Source organism: Zalophus californianus, chromosome 13, assembly GCF_009762305.2.
Source record: "Zalophus californianus isolate mZalCal1 chromosome 13, mZalCal1.pri.v2, whole genome shotgun sequence".
Lineage (NCBI taxonomy): Eukaryota > Metazoa > Chordata > Mammalia > Carnivora > Otariidae > Zalophus > Zalophus californianus.
In genome coordinates, this window is record NC_045607.1 from 82,268,291 (window position 1) to 82,286,123 (window position 17,833).

The following is a 17,833-nucleotide window of genomic DNA, read 5'->3' on the forward strand; positions in this document are numbered from 1 at the left end:
ATTCTCTGAATATTTCAATATCTTTGAGGATCTTATTCTGCTACCTGTTATTTCTTTTGGTTCTCATTCATACTGCTGGATTTCCTTATATAAGACGTGATTTTATTTTTTTTCTATGAAATGTTTATTTTCCCATGGAAACTATCTGAGCTCCAGAGTGAGGGCTCATTCCTCCACAGAGGATTTGCATTTGCTTATGCTGATTATCTGAAGCCATTACCCAGCCAGAACCATTTTAAATCAAAGACTCTGGTGTTTTTCAAGCCACACTGATAGTGTGAATGTGGATCAAAGTCTTTGTGAGGGCCCCCTGGTTTATAAATAATCAGAGGGGAATTTTTTTCCCCATCCACTCAGAACCAAGGTAGAAGCAGGCAGACTTCCTTGCTCTCTTCTTCTGTACATCAGACTTTTGCTCCCTTTTTTCTTCCTTACACTTGAGAATGGAGCCTTTTGAAGTATCCCAGCTTACATGGGGTTCCTGCATTAAACTTGTCCGCACTGCATAAAGCCAGTAAAGCAGATGCCCACGTCTGCCAGGGTTTAGGAGAAACCCTCAAGTCCAAAGCCTGCTTTGGTCCTTCCTTGTCTCCTGAGGTTCCAGCTTCTACTTTGTTTGGGAAACTGAATATCGGCTCTTTTCACGCCCGCTCAGCAATGCATTTCAAAAGGCTTTCAAATGTATTTGCCCAGTAATTTGTTTCCAGATAAAGATGGAAGTCTTTATATAATTAAACTGAGACCTAAATGAGTATGTATGTGATTATATACATGTTTATCATTGTATGTATTTGTGGCATTTCATTTATATATACTTAGTATACTTATTTCCAGGTGCATCTGCTAATAACTTGAAATCTGATATACACTTTAATTTTTTTCGATTATTCTACAGGAATGATTGGCATGCCTTTTGTCACTTGTCTTCTTTAAGAAATATTTAATATGCAGTTATTATAGATTAAATAAATGTAGTCAGTTGTTACCTGGTTTTAAAATTCTCATTACATTAGGTAGAACTGCAGAATTTTTCAAAACTGCTCAAAGTATCAGGGTCACAGAAACAGTGATATTCAGGCCCAGTTGACATAACTGGGAAAAGCTGGCTTGCACTGCATTTTAGAAAATCAAACCATTTTAAAGTTTGTAATAAATCACAATTTCAATAAAACCTTTAAAAATGGGAATCCCTTCATCAAATGAAGACTCTCTTGGTAAAGAAAATGATTTGCCTTTTTTCAAAAATCAGATTTCATATGAGAGGTTTTCTTCAAGTACTGCACACATCGTTCCAATCAGTAAAGATAAGGCCCCCCCCAACCCCTAGCAGCCCTGCCCTGTCTTCCTAACTGGTGACCCTTCTTCTTCCAGTATGTGCGAGTATCCTTTGATACAAAACCTGATCTCCTTCTGCACCTGATGACCAAGGAATGGCAGCTGGAGCTTCCCAAGCTTCTCATCTCCGTGCATGGGGGCCTGCAGAACTTTGAACTCCAACCAAAACTCAAGCAAGTCTTTGGGAAGGGTCTCATCAAAGCGGCCATGACAACTGGAGCGTGGATATTCACGGGAGGGGTTAACACAGGTAACTGGAAGTGGGACAGAGAAAGGCAACCTAAGGCCACAAGAATGTTGTAACTAAGACCATTTTCTCCTAAAGCTAAATATATTTGTATTCCCCCACCTCGTCTCTCATCCCCGTGTGTCCATATTCACTGGTTCTCCATCCTCTGATACTTCTGCCCTCCGTGACCAGCATGATAACCATACAGGTAGTTCTCAACCAGGAAGAATTAAGCACACCTGAGAAACAGGTTGGGCTATTTAATACTTGACTCTACAGAATTTGTAAACATGACTGATGGAATTTCACAGGATATTTTCAATACCTCAGGTTGCCAGATAAGCATCCAGTAATTTTTTAAAGAATAACCTTTGCTCTAAATTGGAAGCTCTGTGTCTGATCTTTAAGTGATTTTAAGTTTGAGGCAAATAGCTTTAATTTTTGTAAAATGCCCATTACATCTGGGACATAAATTGTGACAGCAAAGTCTGGAGTATTGTGTGTTTATTATTTAAAATATTTTATTAAATCAACTCTGCACCATTAGAAGACACATCACACTCTGATTTCCAAACAATTTTTTCTCCTGCCAAATGAGTTTCTCTATATTGTGATACAGGTAAGCTGTCAAATCAATTCTCACAAACCCACTTACAGTAAAGTGCTTACATGCAGCAGATTATTAATGGGCAACAGATAATGGAATGGATGCCTCTAAATTGCTTTGACGTATTCCCCCAGCCTGAGTCAGAAGTGCCGATTGGAAATGCACCAGGAACACTGCAGTAAGTTCATTTAAACTTGGTTCAAGGCTCTGAGTCTGTGCAGCCCGCACACATTTGGAGCTGGGGAACAGTCTGGGCATAAACCTGGCCAACTAATTTTAAATAAGGTGTTATCTCAAGATTGTTTATTCATTTGTGTGCAGTTTGGGTAATATTTGAGCAAGACCTGCACTCAGAATTCTCCCCAATACCTAGAATTTGTGAACATCCAGCATGCGACTCCATAGGCGCATTTCAGCAGTGAACGCTGCAGATTGCACATGCTCATCATTGTTCAGTGGATTCGTGACTCAGTCTGTAAACTGACATGATCTTAGAGTGACCTGCTCAGTCAGCTCTTTACTGTTTATCTGGCAATAATCAAATATCTACAGAGCAATTATCTTTCAGTGGCTGTTCAGGCTTTAGGCTCCAGCTTTCATTCAGTGTAGCGACCTCATTCACGCATGAGTATTTGTGGTCTTGTGTTTTCCTGGCATCCCCTGCACCTCATCTACAGACCCACTCAAAGGTTTCTAAAGGTTCAAAAGAAACTCTTAACAATCTTCTGTTTCTGGGAACTCGGAACGTTCTTTACTACCTTTCTTCTTTTATGAAATGCACCCAGTATCAAAGGAAGAAGTAACAGCATGAATACTGTAAACCAAAGAGTTCATCTCTGCCTCGCCCCAGGCTAGCATTCAATCCAATACCCAAAGTGAGGTTCTAATGGTGGCGTCTCAGATTAGGTAAGAGGTAAAGGTAGGATTGTGGCTGATGGAGGGCATACCATGAAGTTAAACTTGTCCCTAATGGGCCCTGAAAGGAGTTTTGCATATAAATGGGGGGGAATGAACACTGATATTCCCAGCTTAACTCTTGTATTTACTTTTTTTTTTTTTTTACCATTACTTTATCTTAGAAGAGCCCTAGAAAAGTTCCCAAGTGAAATTGATATTCTAATCAACACCGCCAGCATGGCTCAGTATGGATTAGTGCTATTTACACTCTTTTATTTGATTTTTTTTAAAGGAGGGTCTTTCTGTTTGATCTTACGAATATTTCAGAATGGCATGATTCACACATGTGTCTCCTCTCCCATGATTAAATTGCCTGGTGCATTTTGTGTGCTTAGTTCCGTGCAGTGTTGGGCCCTTACTCTGTGCTAGCACCTCAGGCACGCAAAGGTGAAGTAAGACACTGACCCCCCCAACCTGCCCCACAAGGAGTTTTACCCTCACGTGTGATTGTGACTCACGGAAGAATATGTTACATAACATACTGAGCGATTCAAGATACGCAAACTGCAATCCCGCTCAAAGGGAGAAAAAAATCAAATCCAACTCAGCTTTCCTATAGGAGATGGCAGTAGGTGTGAATTTTTCCTTGAGAAATAGGTGGAATTGTGATAAGTGGACACAGCTTTTCTTAGAGAAAATATTTTGCGTCTATAAAAATGATTACTTCAGAGGGAGGTTAATGGATTAGAAGTTGCATCTTCTTTAAATGCAACTTGTCTTTATTAAAATATAAAAGATAGGTTCCCTACCATCTTATAAATGATTTTTTTCACTTTTAACTGGTGAGGAAGGCCACGGTGATGGGGAAGGTCATTATGACAGAAGAGGAAAACAAATTAGAATAATGAAGCTAAAAAGCTGTATTTATATATTTTCAACATAAATTTTCCATAGAATATGCCAAGGCTTTCTTTACAAGTAGGGTCTCCACATCATGTGTCAATAAATAGGAAGATGAAATCAAGTTTAACAAAATCTAATCTAAGTAACTACTCTATTTGAATGACCCTAACTCATACACAAACTCTGGTGTAGATTTCGTATAATATTCTATACGGTGCTTTTTGTAGGATATACTCATGGTATTGGTTCTTAGCCATACTAAAATCATTGTGCTTATGGTACAAGAAAAAGATTCCCTAAGTTTAAAGAATTGTATTTATTTTGTTTTGTTTCTTAAAACATTGGATGCTTTTTAATTTTTTTTTCCTTAGGAAAAAAAGAACTTAAAGTCGAACGCGAAATGCATTGCTAGAGGGGCACCTGGGTGGCTCAGTTGTTGGGCGTCTGCCTTCGGCTCAGGTCGTGATCCCAGAGTCCTGGGATCGAGCCCTGCATCGGGCTCCCTGCTTGGCAGAAGCCTGCTTCTCCCTCTCCCACTCCCCCTGCTTGTGCTCCTGCTCTCACTATCTCTCTCTCTCTGTCAAATGAATAAATAAAATCTTAAAAAAAAAAAGAGAGAAGTGCATTGCTAGAGTTCATATACAAGTCCCACAAATGTATCTGACATTAGAGCCACAGATTTATGTTCTCTTCTGAACATTTGTGTAGAAATGTATCAAAATTTTATATTCAGTGCATTTAAGCTTGCGAGACACATTTATCACAATTTCCTTTAGAACAATGGAGAGTAATTGCTTTAAAAGAAAGGGTAATACTTCTTTTTCTCTTAGGTGTTATTCGCCATGTTGGAGATGCCTTAAAGGACCATGCATCCAAGTCTCGAGGGAAGATATGTACCATAGGCATCGCCCCCTGGGGAATTGTGGAAAACCAAGAGGACCTGATTGGAAGAGATGTAAGTCCTAGAAACTGCCCCTGTCTGTGACTTCTCCTAAAGGTGCTATCAAAAGAGTAAAATAAAATTAGAATTCAAAATATACATATTATAGTACTCTTTTGGTCCCCACCTCCCAAAATGAAATTCATGTGAGGAATAGTTTATTCGAAGACCATGTATTTCCCAAAATCTACCTATATAAACTCCATCAATTCTTATGACCAGAAAAAATCCTAAGTAAGACTTACTAACTACCCTCTTGGTTTGAATCAAGCAGTGGTCTTCCCTCACCCATCAAATCTTACAAGTGCTGTTGGCACGGTTCGGTTGAGATTAATTAACACCAGGTAACAAATTCAACAAGGTGCCAACCTCTCTTTCCTTCTCTCAGGTCCAGAGCCACACACTGACTGATCAGTCAGTTTTTGCCAGAGAGAACTTATTTTATTCTTTCTGAGTCATCATCTTCCTTCTGTTTCTTCTAGAGTCTTGTTTTTGTTGTTTTGTTTTGTTTTGTTTTGTTTACCACAAACAGGTTATCCCCAACCTCCTTTAGAGGGTTTTCTCTCCTACTAACCACCAGACTTTTTCCCCTATATAACACTTCTCAAAATTCCAATTGATAGGAATTGTAGTTAAACTATATATAATGGCCATACTTTATTCACTGCTTTTTTCCCCTGGTAATTTTAATAATTAATTATTGATCATTGCACCTCTACATAAGGTCAATATACTCTTCCCTTCCCAACCAAGGCCTGCCGTAGGGCATAACAAATGTGCTCAGTAGTTTTTCCAAGTTCCATGAGGTCTCTGAGCCAAAAACTCAAAGAGCTTGAGAATTAACTGGTCTTAAATTGCTTCTTCTATTGTGCAGCAATACAGTGAAACCATCTTATTTCAATACAACACAGCCTCTGCAATTTTTAATACAATGCAAAAATACTTTGAGTAAAAAAAATCAAACATCATGAAATGCAAGAAAACACTCTTTAAATCCTTCAGGACCTTTAAGTGGATAAGAAGCGTCCTTATCAATACTACACAATGACCTGTAGAAACACTAATTTATCTAGAAAACATGGAGTAAGAAATTAAGAGAAATCAAGAAAAGAGATATTAATTTTATCAATGTAATAGTCTCTTAACTAAAATTTACTGGCTGTTTTATATCACTGATTTACATCATTGATTATCTCAAGCAGCAATTTCTAAAGTGATACATAGGCAGAACCGACTGGAAAAACAAGCATTGCTAATTTTTTTAGAGTATCTGGAACTAGTCTTTGATGAAATATACTTGGGTTAATGCTTGCCTCAGATTCCAAGCTGGCTTTGAGTTGATGGTGAATTACAAGTGCATTTTATTAATAAACGACTCAATTATTTAAAAATGTGATGATTCAGAAGTCATTTTAAAATGTTCATTGCTTCAGGATCTCTATTGTAAACCTAAGTTACATTTATTCGGTTTTTTTTTTAAGGATTTTATTTATTTATTTGAGAGAGCGAGAATGAGATCGAGAGAGCATGAGAGAGGGGAGAGTCAGAGGGAGAAGGAGACTCCCTGCTGAGCAGGGAGCCCGATGCGGGACTCGATCCCAGGACTCCAGGATCATGACCTGAGCTGAAGGCAGTCACTTAACCAACTGAGCCACCCAGGTGCCCTATTCAGTTTTTTTTGGTAGGGGGAAAAGCCATTTTGGAACTTTCTTATTCAGATGAACTATGAATAAATGGAAGCTGATGATTTCTTTATCCAAGATAGAGTAACCAAATGATTACCTCAATTGCCTAAACATTTGCAGAGAAGGCTGACCTACTGCCTTTTTGTGTCATTTTGTGTGCCTTGTAAATTCTATGTGAGTGCAGAAAGACAGTACCTTATGTTACGTTTACTTGCCTTGCTGAGTTGGAAGGATAACCCCTGATTCATCTTCCTCCAGTCTGAGGTCCTTTCCTCTGATTTCACCTCCTCTTGCGCTTCTCCTTTTTACTCTTATTTTCTTTCTACCCATATTTGTTGCCAGTTTTACGTCAATAGGAACTTACATAGGCCTATGCCAGTAGGGCTTAGTCGCATTGTCTGACTTCCCAATAAAAAAACTAGTCTCGATCCCCACGCAGAGGGCAAAAGGAGGCACTCATGTTCAGTAAAATGTGCACATTCATTCTCCCTGCTCAAAAGGGGGCTAATAGAGGCAAACCGTGGCTCACACAGATCCAAGTGAACCTGCAGAGAGACCATCGAGAAAAGGATTGACATTGACAGATTGTAAAGAGCACAGGAAAAACGGTTGTATTTTTCTTTCTTAATAAATCTTTGACCGAAATCTATTGAATTTCATTTTTTTAAAGATTTTATTTATTTATTTGAGAGAGAGAGAATGAGAGAGATAGAGAGCACGAGAGGGAAGAGGGCCAGAAGGAGAAGCAGGCTCCCCGCCGAGCAGGGAGCCCGATGAGGGACTCGATCCCGGGACTCCAGGATCATGACCTGAGCCGAAGGCGGTCGCCCAACCAACTGAGCCACCCAGGCGCCCAATCTATTGAATTTCAACCACTCTAGTACAACCCACTCCTCATCCTCGCCCCATCAAATTGGGGAGTTTGGAACATGCATAGGGTTTCTCAGGCTCTTGTATAGCAACAGAATTTGTTTTTCACGTTGTAAATTACTTGGACCAAAGTGCTGTTTCTGGTGTAACAGGATATATGACATAGTTTGAGGGAAATCGGTATATGTGTTTACTCTTCTAATGTTACAATTAAAAAGGAATATGGTGCTAAATTGTCACAAAAAGAAGTATTTGAACACAATATTAGTGGTCACATTTGAAAGTTCCCCTAAAAATCATTGAAGTAGAAGTGTTATCTGATAAACTTCTTAAGTAGTTATAAGAACTTTCATAGCCTAATTTAGCACCTTCTGTCCTTTTCCTTCCATTTTATATAACCAAACTTCCATTTTATATAACCAAACTTCCATTTTATATAACCAAACTTCCATTTCATATAATCAAACTTACACGTAATAAACATCAAGAAAATAAACCTTAAAGCATCAGACATCAGGTATCCGAGGAGAAAAACTGACGTACTATTAAAAATTTTTACCACTTCAGAGTTCTATCAAAATGCATTCATTTAAAAAAAAAAAAAGAATTGTATTTTTGGTCTGGTCTATGTCTGTATTCCAGAATAAGGTTGAAGCGGCACAAACTAAATGTCAAGGGAAATCTAAGAAACCTCCTTGAAATAAAAATATAAGGATAAAAGAAAGGCTTCATTTCTTAAGCCTAATATTTTATTACAGTAGATTTTTTTCGAAACTGATAGAATATAAAGATCCTTTTATTTCTGTGGGAATGACTCTCAGATGAGCACTTTTAGAAGCTGAACATTCAGGTAGTTCTATAGTTATTTTATTGGTAGAAGTGGTAGACACAGCAGTTACTATTCATCCTATCATTGATTGTCCCTTCGGAATGGCACTATAAAGGCAAAGACTAGTCCTACACATAAAAAAGAAAAATTAACTTTCCCTTGGGTCTGCTTCTAGATATCCTGAAGCACCTACCTCCCTTCAGCTCTTATCTCTTAGCTAGACTTTAGGTGAGACTTTAAAGATATAGGGCATGTATCTTTGGCTTCTCAGAGTTCACCTTAGAGCCTCACATGTAGCAGGTACTCAGGAAATATCGAGGAAGACAGATTGGGCATGATGAGATTCAGGCTACGAGGAAAATTAATGTTACAGGAAAAAAAATGCAGTGATACATCTTACCTAGTTCACAACTTTACCACAATTTCATCTCCACACATGCCCCCAAGCTTGATCATACTTTAGTAACTATAATTAAGGCATTTTTTAATCAACCATCTAAATACAAAACTATTTTCTTATGTAGCAACTCAAGGTGGGAGGTGGATGGTGAAGCTTCTACATGTTGGATATGGGCACAAAGAAGAACGAAATGAGAACAGGCTTTTCTGTAACCCCTTTGAGAGACGCTTGATCCACCCAACTGGGTAATGAACTAGCCTTGGTTCTTTAAATTTAAATATCTTCTGGGCACCTGGGTGGCTCAGTCGGTTAAGCGACTGCCTTCGGCTCAGGTCATGATCCTGGAGTCCCCGGATCGAGTCCCGCATCGGGCTCCCTGCTCGGCAGGGAGTCTGCTTCTCCCTCTGACCATCTTCCCTCTCGTGCTCTCTATCTTTCATTCTCTCTCTCTCAAATAAAAAAAAAAAAAAAATCTTAAAAATAAAATAAAATAAATTTAAATATCTTCTACTTTATTCAATCAAACCTCCAATTAATAGATCAAAACAGCCAAATTTGGTGAGAAATAATGTTATGAATACTGAGATGGTAATAATTTTTGCTCTGCCATTAAACGTGAAAATGAATATTGTTCAACTGTCAAGTTTTACTACTCCTCTGTAATTTCTCCGTATGATTTCTACCGCCCCGTTCTTTTCTTACAACCCATAATCTACTCTTCAGCCAAACTGAGGTCAAGGCTCACTTCCACTAAGATGTCTTCCATGACTAACTTCACCCATAATGTCACATCCCTGATTATAATTCTCCTACCAACCATCCTCTTCCCCAGTTTAGGTAAGAGTTCCTCAAAAATAGAGATTCAGTTGTTTCCTTTGTTTCTTGTCAACCACTAATATAATACTTTGCATGAACATGAGGTACTGACCTGTGACCTAAAACTCTGTAAGAGTTGGTTCCTTCATCTCTAAGTGAACTATAAAAACCCATGCTCTATCTTTATACAACCTGTATGAGCATAATCATAATAAGAGTAATTATAATTATTGAGCTCCTATTTGAGGAAGCTCTCTGAGATTGTATATATTAGCCTTATGAGGTATTATTATGTGAGGAAACTAAATAAGGGCTAAAACCAAGATCCACTATCTTCAAGGCTCATACGCTTAACTAGTAGGATGCCAAGTAATACAGAAGAAAACATTTAATGATGTTTTTATTGTTAGTTGAGATACTGGCAAATATCTCATGCCTGTAAATTGAACTAAAAAATAGACTATGAGAATGACCAGAACCCTTTTCTTTGTCCCTAGAGAATCTTGATCTGGATAGATGATGAAAGTATCCCCATTATAAAGTCAGGAAAGAACTTCCATTGAATTACACTTTTTACATGACTCATTGTAGCCTTAGATTTCCCTACTTTGGAAAACAGTCTGACCAGAATTGTTTCAGGTAATTGAGCAGTTCCTGAAACCTTTACAATTTGTCATTTCCCAAATCTAGACTAACAAAACACAGGCCAAATTAAAAACTCAGGCATGATCATAAGAAAAAGCACTTTTCATTTTCACTTGAGGATGAAGATTGTATTTGGGAAGATTTCCAACACATCATCTTATGTGGTTATTAAATTATCATGACATTCAATGATGTCTTCTGTTTTCCCCTAAACCGTAGATTTATTCTCAGAATTTTATAACCTTTAAGAGTTCTTATATTTAATTGGAAAGTATTCTTTTGATGCCATCTTTATATTTCAAGCCAAGAAAAATCAAATTTAATAACGCACCTGATTGATAATTCTCATGTAGTTATCAACTCAGTGTATTTGTCACCTATTTCTAAAGCAAGCCAAATATGACTTCATATTGTAAGCTCAGGAAACTTCCCGGTAATGGTTCTCGCATGGACTTTATTGGACTTCCATGACTAGGTTATACAAGATGTTTCCAGAGGATGTGAGAGGAGAAGTTCAGAGACAAGGAGACTCACCCAAGTCTGTTAACAGTCATATAGGGGGCCAACTCTAGCTAACCCTGGACCACATTCCAATCCTGGGCTGCATTAGTCACATAGGGAATGCAGTTTCAGTGAAGCTAGTGTTGAGTTTGGATTTGGACATGTTGATTTCAAAGTTGCTTTGAGAGATCTATGTGAAAATGTCCAGTAGGACAGTAAGTTTATGAGGTGGAGTCTCAGGAGCAAGATCTGGCTATATAGTCAGACTCAGGTGACATCTGCCTATAGATGACAATTAAAGCCATTGTGGTGGATGGGCTCGCCAGGGGAGTATGTGTGGAGTGAGGAAAAGGAGGGCCTACACCTGGATCCTGATGGTATCCAATATTTAATGGTTGAGCAGAGGGAAAACAGACTGCAAAGAAGACCAAAAAAAAAAAAAAAAAGGGCCAAGAGGTAGAAACAAAACCAGAGAGTGTTGTGGAAGCCAAGGCAACAGTGTGCTTCAGAAGGATGGAGTGAAGGGCAATGCCCGGTACACCTGAGAGACTGAGGAGGGTGAGGACTTGGAAGTGTTCGTTCTATTTTTTTTTTTTTTAAGATTTTACTTATTTGACAGAGAGAGACACAGCAAGAGAGGGAACACAAGCACGGGGAGTGGGGGAGGGAGTAGCAAGCTTCCCGCCGAGCAGGGAGCCCGATGTGGGGCTCGATCCCGGGACCCTGGGACCACGACCTGAGCCGAAGGCAGACGCTTAACGGACTGAGCCACCCAGGCGCCCCTTGGAAGTGTTCGTTCTGTTTATCAAAACAGATGTCATTGGCATCACTAGTCAAAACGATCTCAGAGAAATGATGAAGGGGCAGGTCACAGTTCAATGGGTTGAAGAGGGAGAAGTGAAAAAGTAGAGATGGCCAGGAGAAACCAACCTTTTAGAAGTTTGGCTGTGACGAGAAGTGAGTAGCTGAAGGGAGCCGTAATGTGAGGAATTTTTCTCTAAGAAGGGAGGGACTTGAGTTTGTTTCTGTGTTGATGATAGGGGAGAAAGTAGGGATAGTGAGAACAGAATTGGTGAAATAAGCCCTAAAGTGGCCCTGAGGTGATGGGGTCCAGAGCTAAGGGGGAGAGGAACCATCTGTATCCTTATAAGTGAAGGAGAAGAGGAAAGAGTATGCATTGCAAAGGGTTGGTGGCAGGATATTGAAGTTTCAGCCTGGAGGTTTTATCATTTATCACTGAAATAATAATAATAAATAACAGCAACAACAGTAATCAAAATAGCAACACTTTTGTTGAGCTTAATACGTTTCAGCGCACATCCTAGATGGTCACTTAATTCTCATAATGGCATTCAGAAGTTGTTTAGGATCACTGCCATCCTTCCGTGTCTTCAGTTGTTTTTACTATCACTGCCGTCCTTCCGTGTCTCCGATGGTAAAACTAAACACAGAAAGATTAAGTAAGTTGCCCAATGTTACATGACTAATAAGTCACTTAGCTGGGATTTCAGCCTACACCATCCAGCTCCCAAGACCACATCCTTACCTAGGATGCAATACGACTTCTCTGTAGTCATAGCAGCAATCATTTATATGAGTTCATATGTGCATTGTGCCATGCGTTTTATATCTCATCTAATATTTACAGCACCCCTGATGAGGTGGTTATTATTATTATTAATCTCCATTGACATAGGGAGACGCTGAGACACAGAGAACAACCTGCTTCGGGTCACCCAACTGCCAGGTGTGTAGGTGTGGGAGCGAGGCCATCTGCCCAATGAGGAAGGATGGTGTGAGGGCTCAGACGTGGGCAGTGAGAGAGTGGAGGATGGCGGCCATAGCCCCGGGGGAGAACAGGAACCAGAGCTGACTGGGGCCCAGGGAGGATGCAGGGAGGCGTTAGAAGGCACAAAATTACGATGCGCCAGTGAATCCAGAATAGAGGGGAGAGAATACATTTTGAAGTCTCAAGATAACAATAATAGAGTATTGGGTTATCTACTGGTGTGTAACAAATTACCCCCAAACTTAATGGCTTGACACAACACTGTGTCACAGTTTCTGTGGGTCAGAAATTTATCAGCAGCTTATCTGTGTGGTTCCGGCGTGGGTCTCTCTTAAGGTCACAGTCAAGATATCAGTTGGGGCTGCATCATCTAAAGGATCGAATGGAGATACGGTACCTTCTTCTAAGATGACTCATTCACATGGCTCTTGGTAGGAGTTCCTCCGCATGTGGACCTCTCCAGAAGGCTGCTTTATTATGGCAGCTGGCTTCCCCCAGAGTAAGTGATCCAAGAGAGCTAAAAGGAACCCTTTTATGACCTAGTTTTGCAAGTCAGCACACCATCACTTCTGTTTTATTCTATTTCTTAGAAGGGAGTCACTGAAGGCTGCAGACTGGAAGGGAAGCTTTTCAAAGAATTTTCTAACGTATTTTAAAACCACCCCCCTGATACATGGTGATTTCTAAAGCGAGTGACCCCTTTTAGAACTTAAGGGCCTTTTTCCACTGTAAGTAGGTCCTTAACCTGGACAGTCCATGGATTCCCTCAGGACGGGGCAAGGGGAGGTGAGCCTGAAATGAGGACAGTGTAACCCTCTGCCAGCCCATGAGTTGAGGGACACGTTTTCAGAGTGCTGCAAAAAGACGTAATTGTTCACGGGTGGATTTTAGCGCAGATTATGCAGCTGAGGTACCCGGGCACTCTTTGGCATGGATGCCGGGGTTTGCTGGTTTCTTGTTTGGATTGCTGGGCTCAGAGGCAGCATCTGGGTTTCATGTGACCCTGCTTTATACCTAGATGTGCAGCTGAGCTGCCGGAGTGGGAAGTCACCTGCCCAGTCTCCTGCTGGCACAGGCCTCGCTACGCTTATGAGGACACACGGTGACTTTCTCTATTCGGTTTTCATCTCCTCCTCTCAGTTCCTGTGTGCCTTGTTCTCAGGCACAGAGGGTGCTGCCCCCGTCTCAGCAGTACCCCCTCATCTCTCCCAGAGATGCATGCCTGATCCTAAGAGAACCTTGCCCATCTTTTTTGCGTCTCTTTCTCCAAAGTACAAACCCCATCTTGGCTCCTGCTTCTGCCTGTCCTGACCTCTGCACCCTCTAAGGTTCTAGATGACTCGTCTGGAAGTAACCTGATCCGCTCTCACAGGGATTTTAGTGCTCAGCTCATCTTCCCTCTAAATGTCTCCCAGCCTGTAAAGGAGTCTAAGACCTACGTGCTGTGTAGATTTAAAGGAAGGCGTGTTGGTGGGACATGTTTGACCAAAAGACTTCACTTCTCTGAGCATCGAGAGTTTTGCCCACAAAATAAGCTTGGAACGGATTAATCCATGGGGAAGTGTTTATCATAGTGCCTGGCATATACTAAGTGATCAGTAAATCTTCATCGTCTTCCTGCCTAAATTAAAACCATGGTGCTATTAGGAGGGAAAGAAGGATTTGGTGTTCCCCTAGCCTGCTACTTGCCAGGGGCATACTGATACACACCTCACCAGGTCACAAGTTCAGGGATTGCCAAAGGCCTGTGATTAATGACTCAAAAACCCAATTTAGCTCAATTCAGTTCTGTTCAGGAAAGGAGTTGCAGATGAGCCAACTGCCCTTGCCTTGTAGAAAGCACTAGAAAAGGGAAGAGACCCCAGGACAGGAATGAACCACCTTTGTGGCCTTTTTCTGCACTAACTTGGAAGAAGCAAATGTACTTTTCAACACAGGCTGTCCCAACTCAGTCTTAGAAGTAGAAAGCCCTCAGAAACTACAGTCAAGTCCTCTACTTTATAGATGAGAAACTGCCATCCAAAAAGTTTCTTTCAACCTGTGTAACTTGAACGTTTAGTGAAAGACATTACCTAGATGCAAGATTATATGTCTCCTCAAGCCAGCACAATACTCATCACATACATTTCCCCAAGACATTCTTTTTTTTATTATGTTATGTTAATCACCATACATTACATCATTAGTTTTTGATGTAGTGTTCCATGATTCATTGTTTGCGTATAACACCCAGTGCTCCGTGCAGAATGTGCCCTCCTTAATACCCATCCCCCCACCCCCCTCCCCTCTAGAACCCTCAGTTTGTTTTTCAGAGTCCATCATCTCTCATGGTTCGTCTCCCCCTCCGATTTCCCCCCCTTCATTCTTCCCCTCCTGCTATCTTCTTCTTCTTCTTTTTTCTTAAAATATGTTGCGTTATTTGTTTCAGAACTACAGATCTGTGATTCAACAGTCTTGCACACTTCACAGTGCTCACCGTAGCACATACCCTCCCCCATGTCTATCACCCAGCCACCCCATCCCTCCCACCCCCCACCACTCCAGCAACCCTCAGTTTGTTTCCTGAGATTAAGAATTCCTCATATCAGTGAGGTCATAGGATACATGCCTTTCTCTGATTGACTTCTTATGCGTGAATGGAGGAAGGAAGGAATGAGTTGAAAGACTTGCCCACGGTCACAAATTAGTAGCTGGAGGAACTAGAACCATCCCCCGCCCCCCAATCTCCTGACTGCCCACTAAGTACTCCTGAGTGAGACCAGAACATGCATGAAAATAGCTAGGAAAACTCAAGCAGGTATCTTAGATCAGCTCCCAAATGATCCACTTAAGTCCATCCATGGGTAAAAAATGCAGCACACCAACACCAGCACATAAAGAATGGTCAGATTTTCCATGGTGTCTCTAGATCAGTCCCCACCTGGCAACAGTAATGACCCTACAAGTACATCAAGGGCCTTCACCTTCATTAATCTCTTTTTTTTTAAAGATTTTTATTTATTTATTTTGAGAGAGAGAGAGAGAAAAAGTGTGGGGGGTGGGGCAGAGGGAGAGGGAGAGAAGCAGACTCCCCACTGATTGCAGAGCCCGACTTAGGGCTCGATCCCACAACCCTGAGATCACGACCTGAGCTGAAACCAAGAGTCAGCTCTTACCCGACAGAGCCACCCAGGTGCCCCCACCTTGATTAATTTCTTAAGCAGCTTCTACTTCATTGCCTCTTTGTTTCAGAGTCAAGATAGAGGCCTTGGAACCAGAATTTTACCAATCAGCCAGTATAAAGTGGTATAGATGTATTAAAGAGTGCAGAATTCTCCCATCTCCCCTTGAGGGACAAGAAAGGGGCAAAATGTCATGCTGGCCCATGATACCCGAAGAGTGCAAGGTATCTAAAATCCGTTTCTAAGCAAATTTCCCTTCTAGGTACATATAATTCCGTTTTTACCAATCATGAAAGGTCACATGATATGTAGGCCTTTCAGATGCTATTCAACCTTCATCAGCCCAGACTCCACATCTGAAATATGAACACAGAAAATTATTTGAGCGACTCTCTTCTTAATTCCCTCAAAGATGATACATAACCTGGACCATCCTATATTCTTAGGAGAGGTGATCCATTATGTATGGGCATTAGGGCTTGATTCTCTCAAAAAACAGTGGCTGAGAAACATGCTAGAGCCGTCTAACATGCTACATGTCCTGAACATGTCACAGTTGTGTGGCTATGCACTCACGTGCACACACACACACAAGTGCACGCACACACACACGTTTCCCAAAAAAGCCCTTTTTTTAATGAGCTCTTAACGATGCAAGTGGATACATTACCTCTAAAATTTTGTCAGAGGGAAGAATTCATTTGTATTCATGTGACACAAAGGCATTGTTTCTTTTTCCTATTTGAGAAGCATTAACAGGAAGATCAGCAAGTCTTTTGTAGATATGCAAATTATAACTCAAACAAGAATAGACTGCTGGTATGTTTGTTATGAAGAATATTAAGTGGATTTTGTAGGCAAGTTAGACCAACATGCATTCCTCCTGAAGCATTTGGGAAGGTCTTTCCAACTTTGCAGTTAATCCACCAATAATTCCGGAGCAGCGCCCTCTTAAATGGCCTGAGAGGAGGTGATGGAGTAAAAACACGTTGTGTGTTTTGCCAACTGATTGGTAATTTTTTTTTCTTTACTTAAATTGATTGATTCAAATCTCTTGTGGAAAACAAAAGTCCGTGATAAGTCTGTCATCTTGTCATTTTGGTCACTAGTTTGCAATGGTAAAATCAGTTTATAGGTGGTAAAATAAAGCCAAACTTGAGAAGGAATTCACATTTATAGATTGCCTGCCAGGAACCAGGCAAAGTGCCAGGTACTTTGCACCTATAATCTCATCTAACCGCCTTGAGGTAAGTGGTGTTCTCATATCCCTTTTACAGATTAAAAATGTGGGCCTCAGATTTACACAGCCCCTGACAGAACTAATGGGATTCAGACAGATGTCCATGGCTCACGTGTTCAGGGTTCTCAAGGATTCAGCAGATCTTCCTCCAGTGATGACAGGAAAATAAATTAGGGCATTTTACTTACTTTTCAGATGTATATCCCCTATTATGCAGCAGACAAAATCTTTGCCAAAATATGACCACCTTTAACTTACCTTCATATAAGATCAAATGGAATGGGGAGCAGTAAGATGAAGAAATTAAAATTCACGAGTGATACTGTAAACTTGACCCTCTTGCCATGGCTGATTCAAAGGAACAGTATTTCCAAAGAGCTGGTGTGCCATGTTTCACAAGAAAAGGTAAAAACTCAGAAGACTGATGCCCCACTGTCCTTAGAATCCTGTGGTGGAGGAAACATATAGAATATAGTTAGATGATTTAATGATGTTCTGTTATTCTCAGACTGTGGTAAGTATGTCAGTTGGCCCAGAATTATTTTCACTACCTTATTCATTTGAAAATTTCAAGTTCACTGATGGTCTTTAATTAGGTTCCCAGGAATTAGAAAATGTGTTCTCATGTCTCAGCTAGAACAAGTGTCTGGGATTCACTATCAGGCATCATTTAACTTCTAGAAAATCCACTGTCCCTGCCTCTTAAAGAAAGAATTTGGGTCTTCCCCCTCCTTGACATGGAGCCTTGGGGACCTGCTCAGAAAATAGAGAAGAGTAACTAAAGTATTTTCTTTTGTCCAAAAGCACAATGCAGAGGCACGTTAAGGATAGGAGAAAGTCCTTCTGCTAAGCCTCTTGCAACAAAGCATTAATATTTATTAACTTGCACTCTGCTATAGAATGAATGTTTTATGATCAAAAATGATTAACAACAAAATGGGAATTTCAACCACAAGCGACCCACTCTTCCAGTGATAAAGAACTCA

General features: G+C 40.5%; 1 protein-coding gene across 10 annotated transcripts in view; it reads left to right on the top strand.

Annotated features, from left to right (window-relative positions):
* TRPM3 (transient receptor potential cation channel subfamily M member 3) overlaps positions 1-17,833 on the top strand; it is an 822,204-nt gene that overhangs the window by 579,176 nt on the left and 225,195 nt on the right. For all 10 annotated transcript variants that reach the window (XM_027615317.2, XM_027615327.2, XM_027615328.2 and 7 more), the window contains 2 exons: positions 1,372-1,585; positions 4,802-4,926. In XM_027615317.2, coding sequence (XP_027471118.1) covers positions 1,372-1,585; positions 4,802-4,926 — 339 coding nt within the window. The remainder of the gene's footprint in view (positions 1-1,371; positions 1,586-4,801; positions 4,927-17,833) is intronic.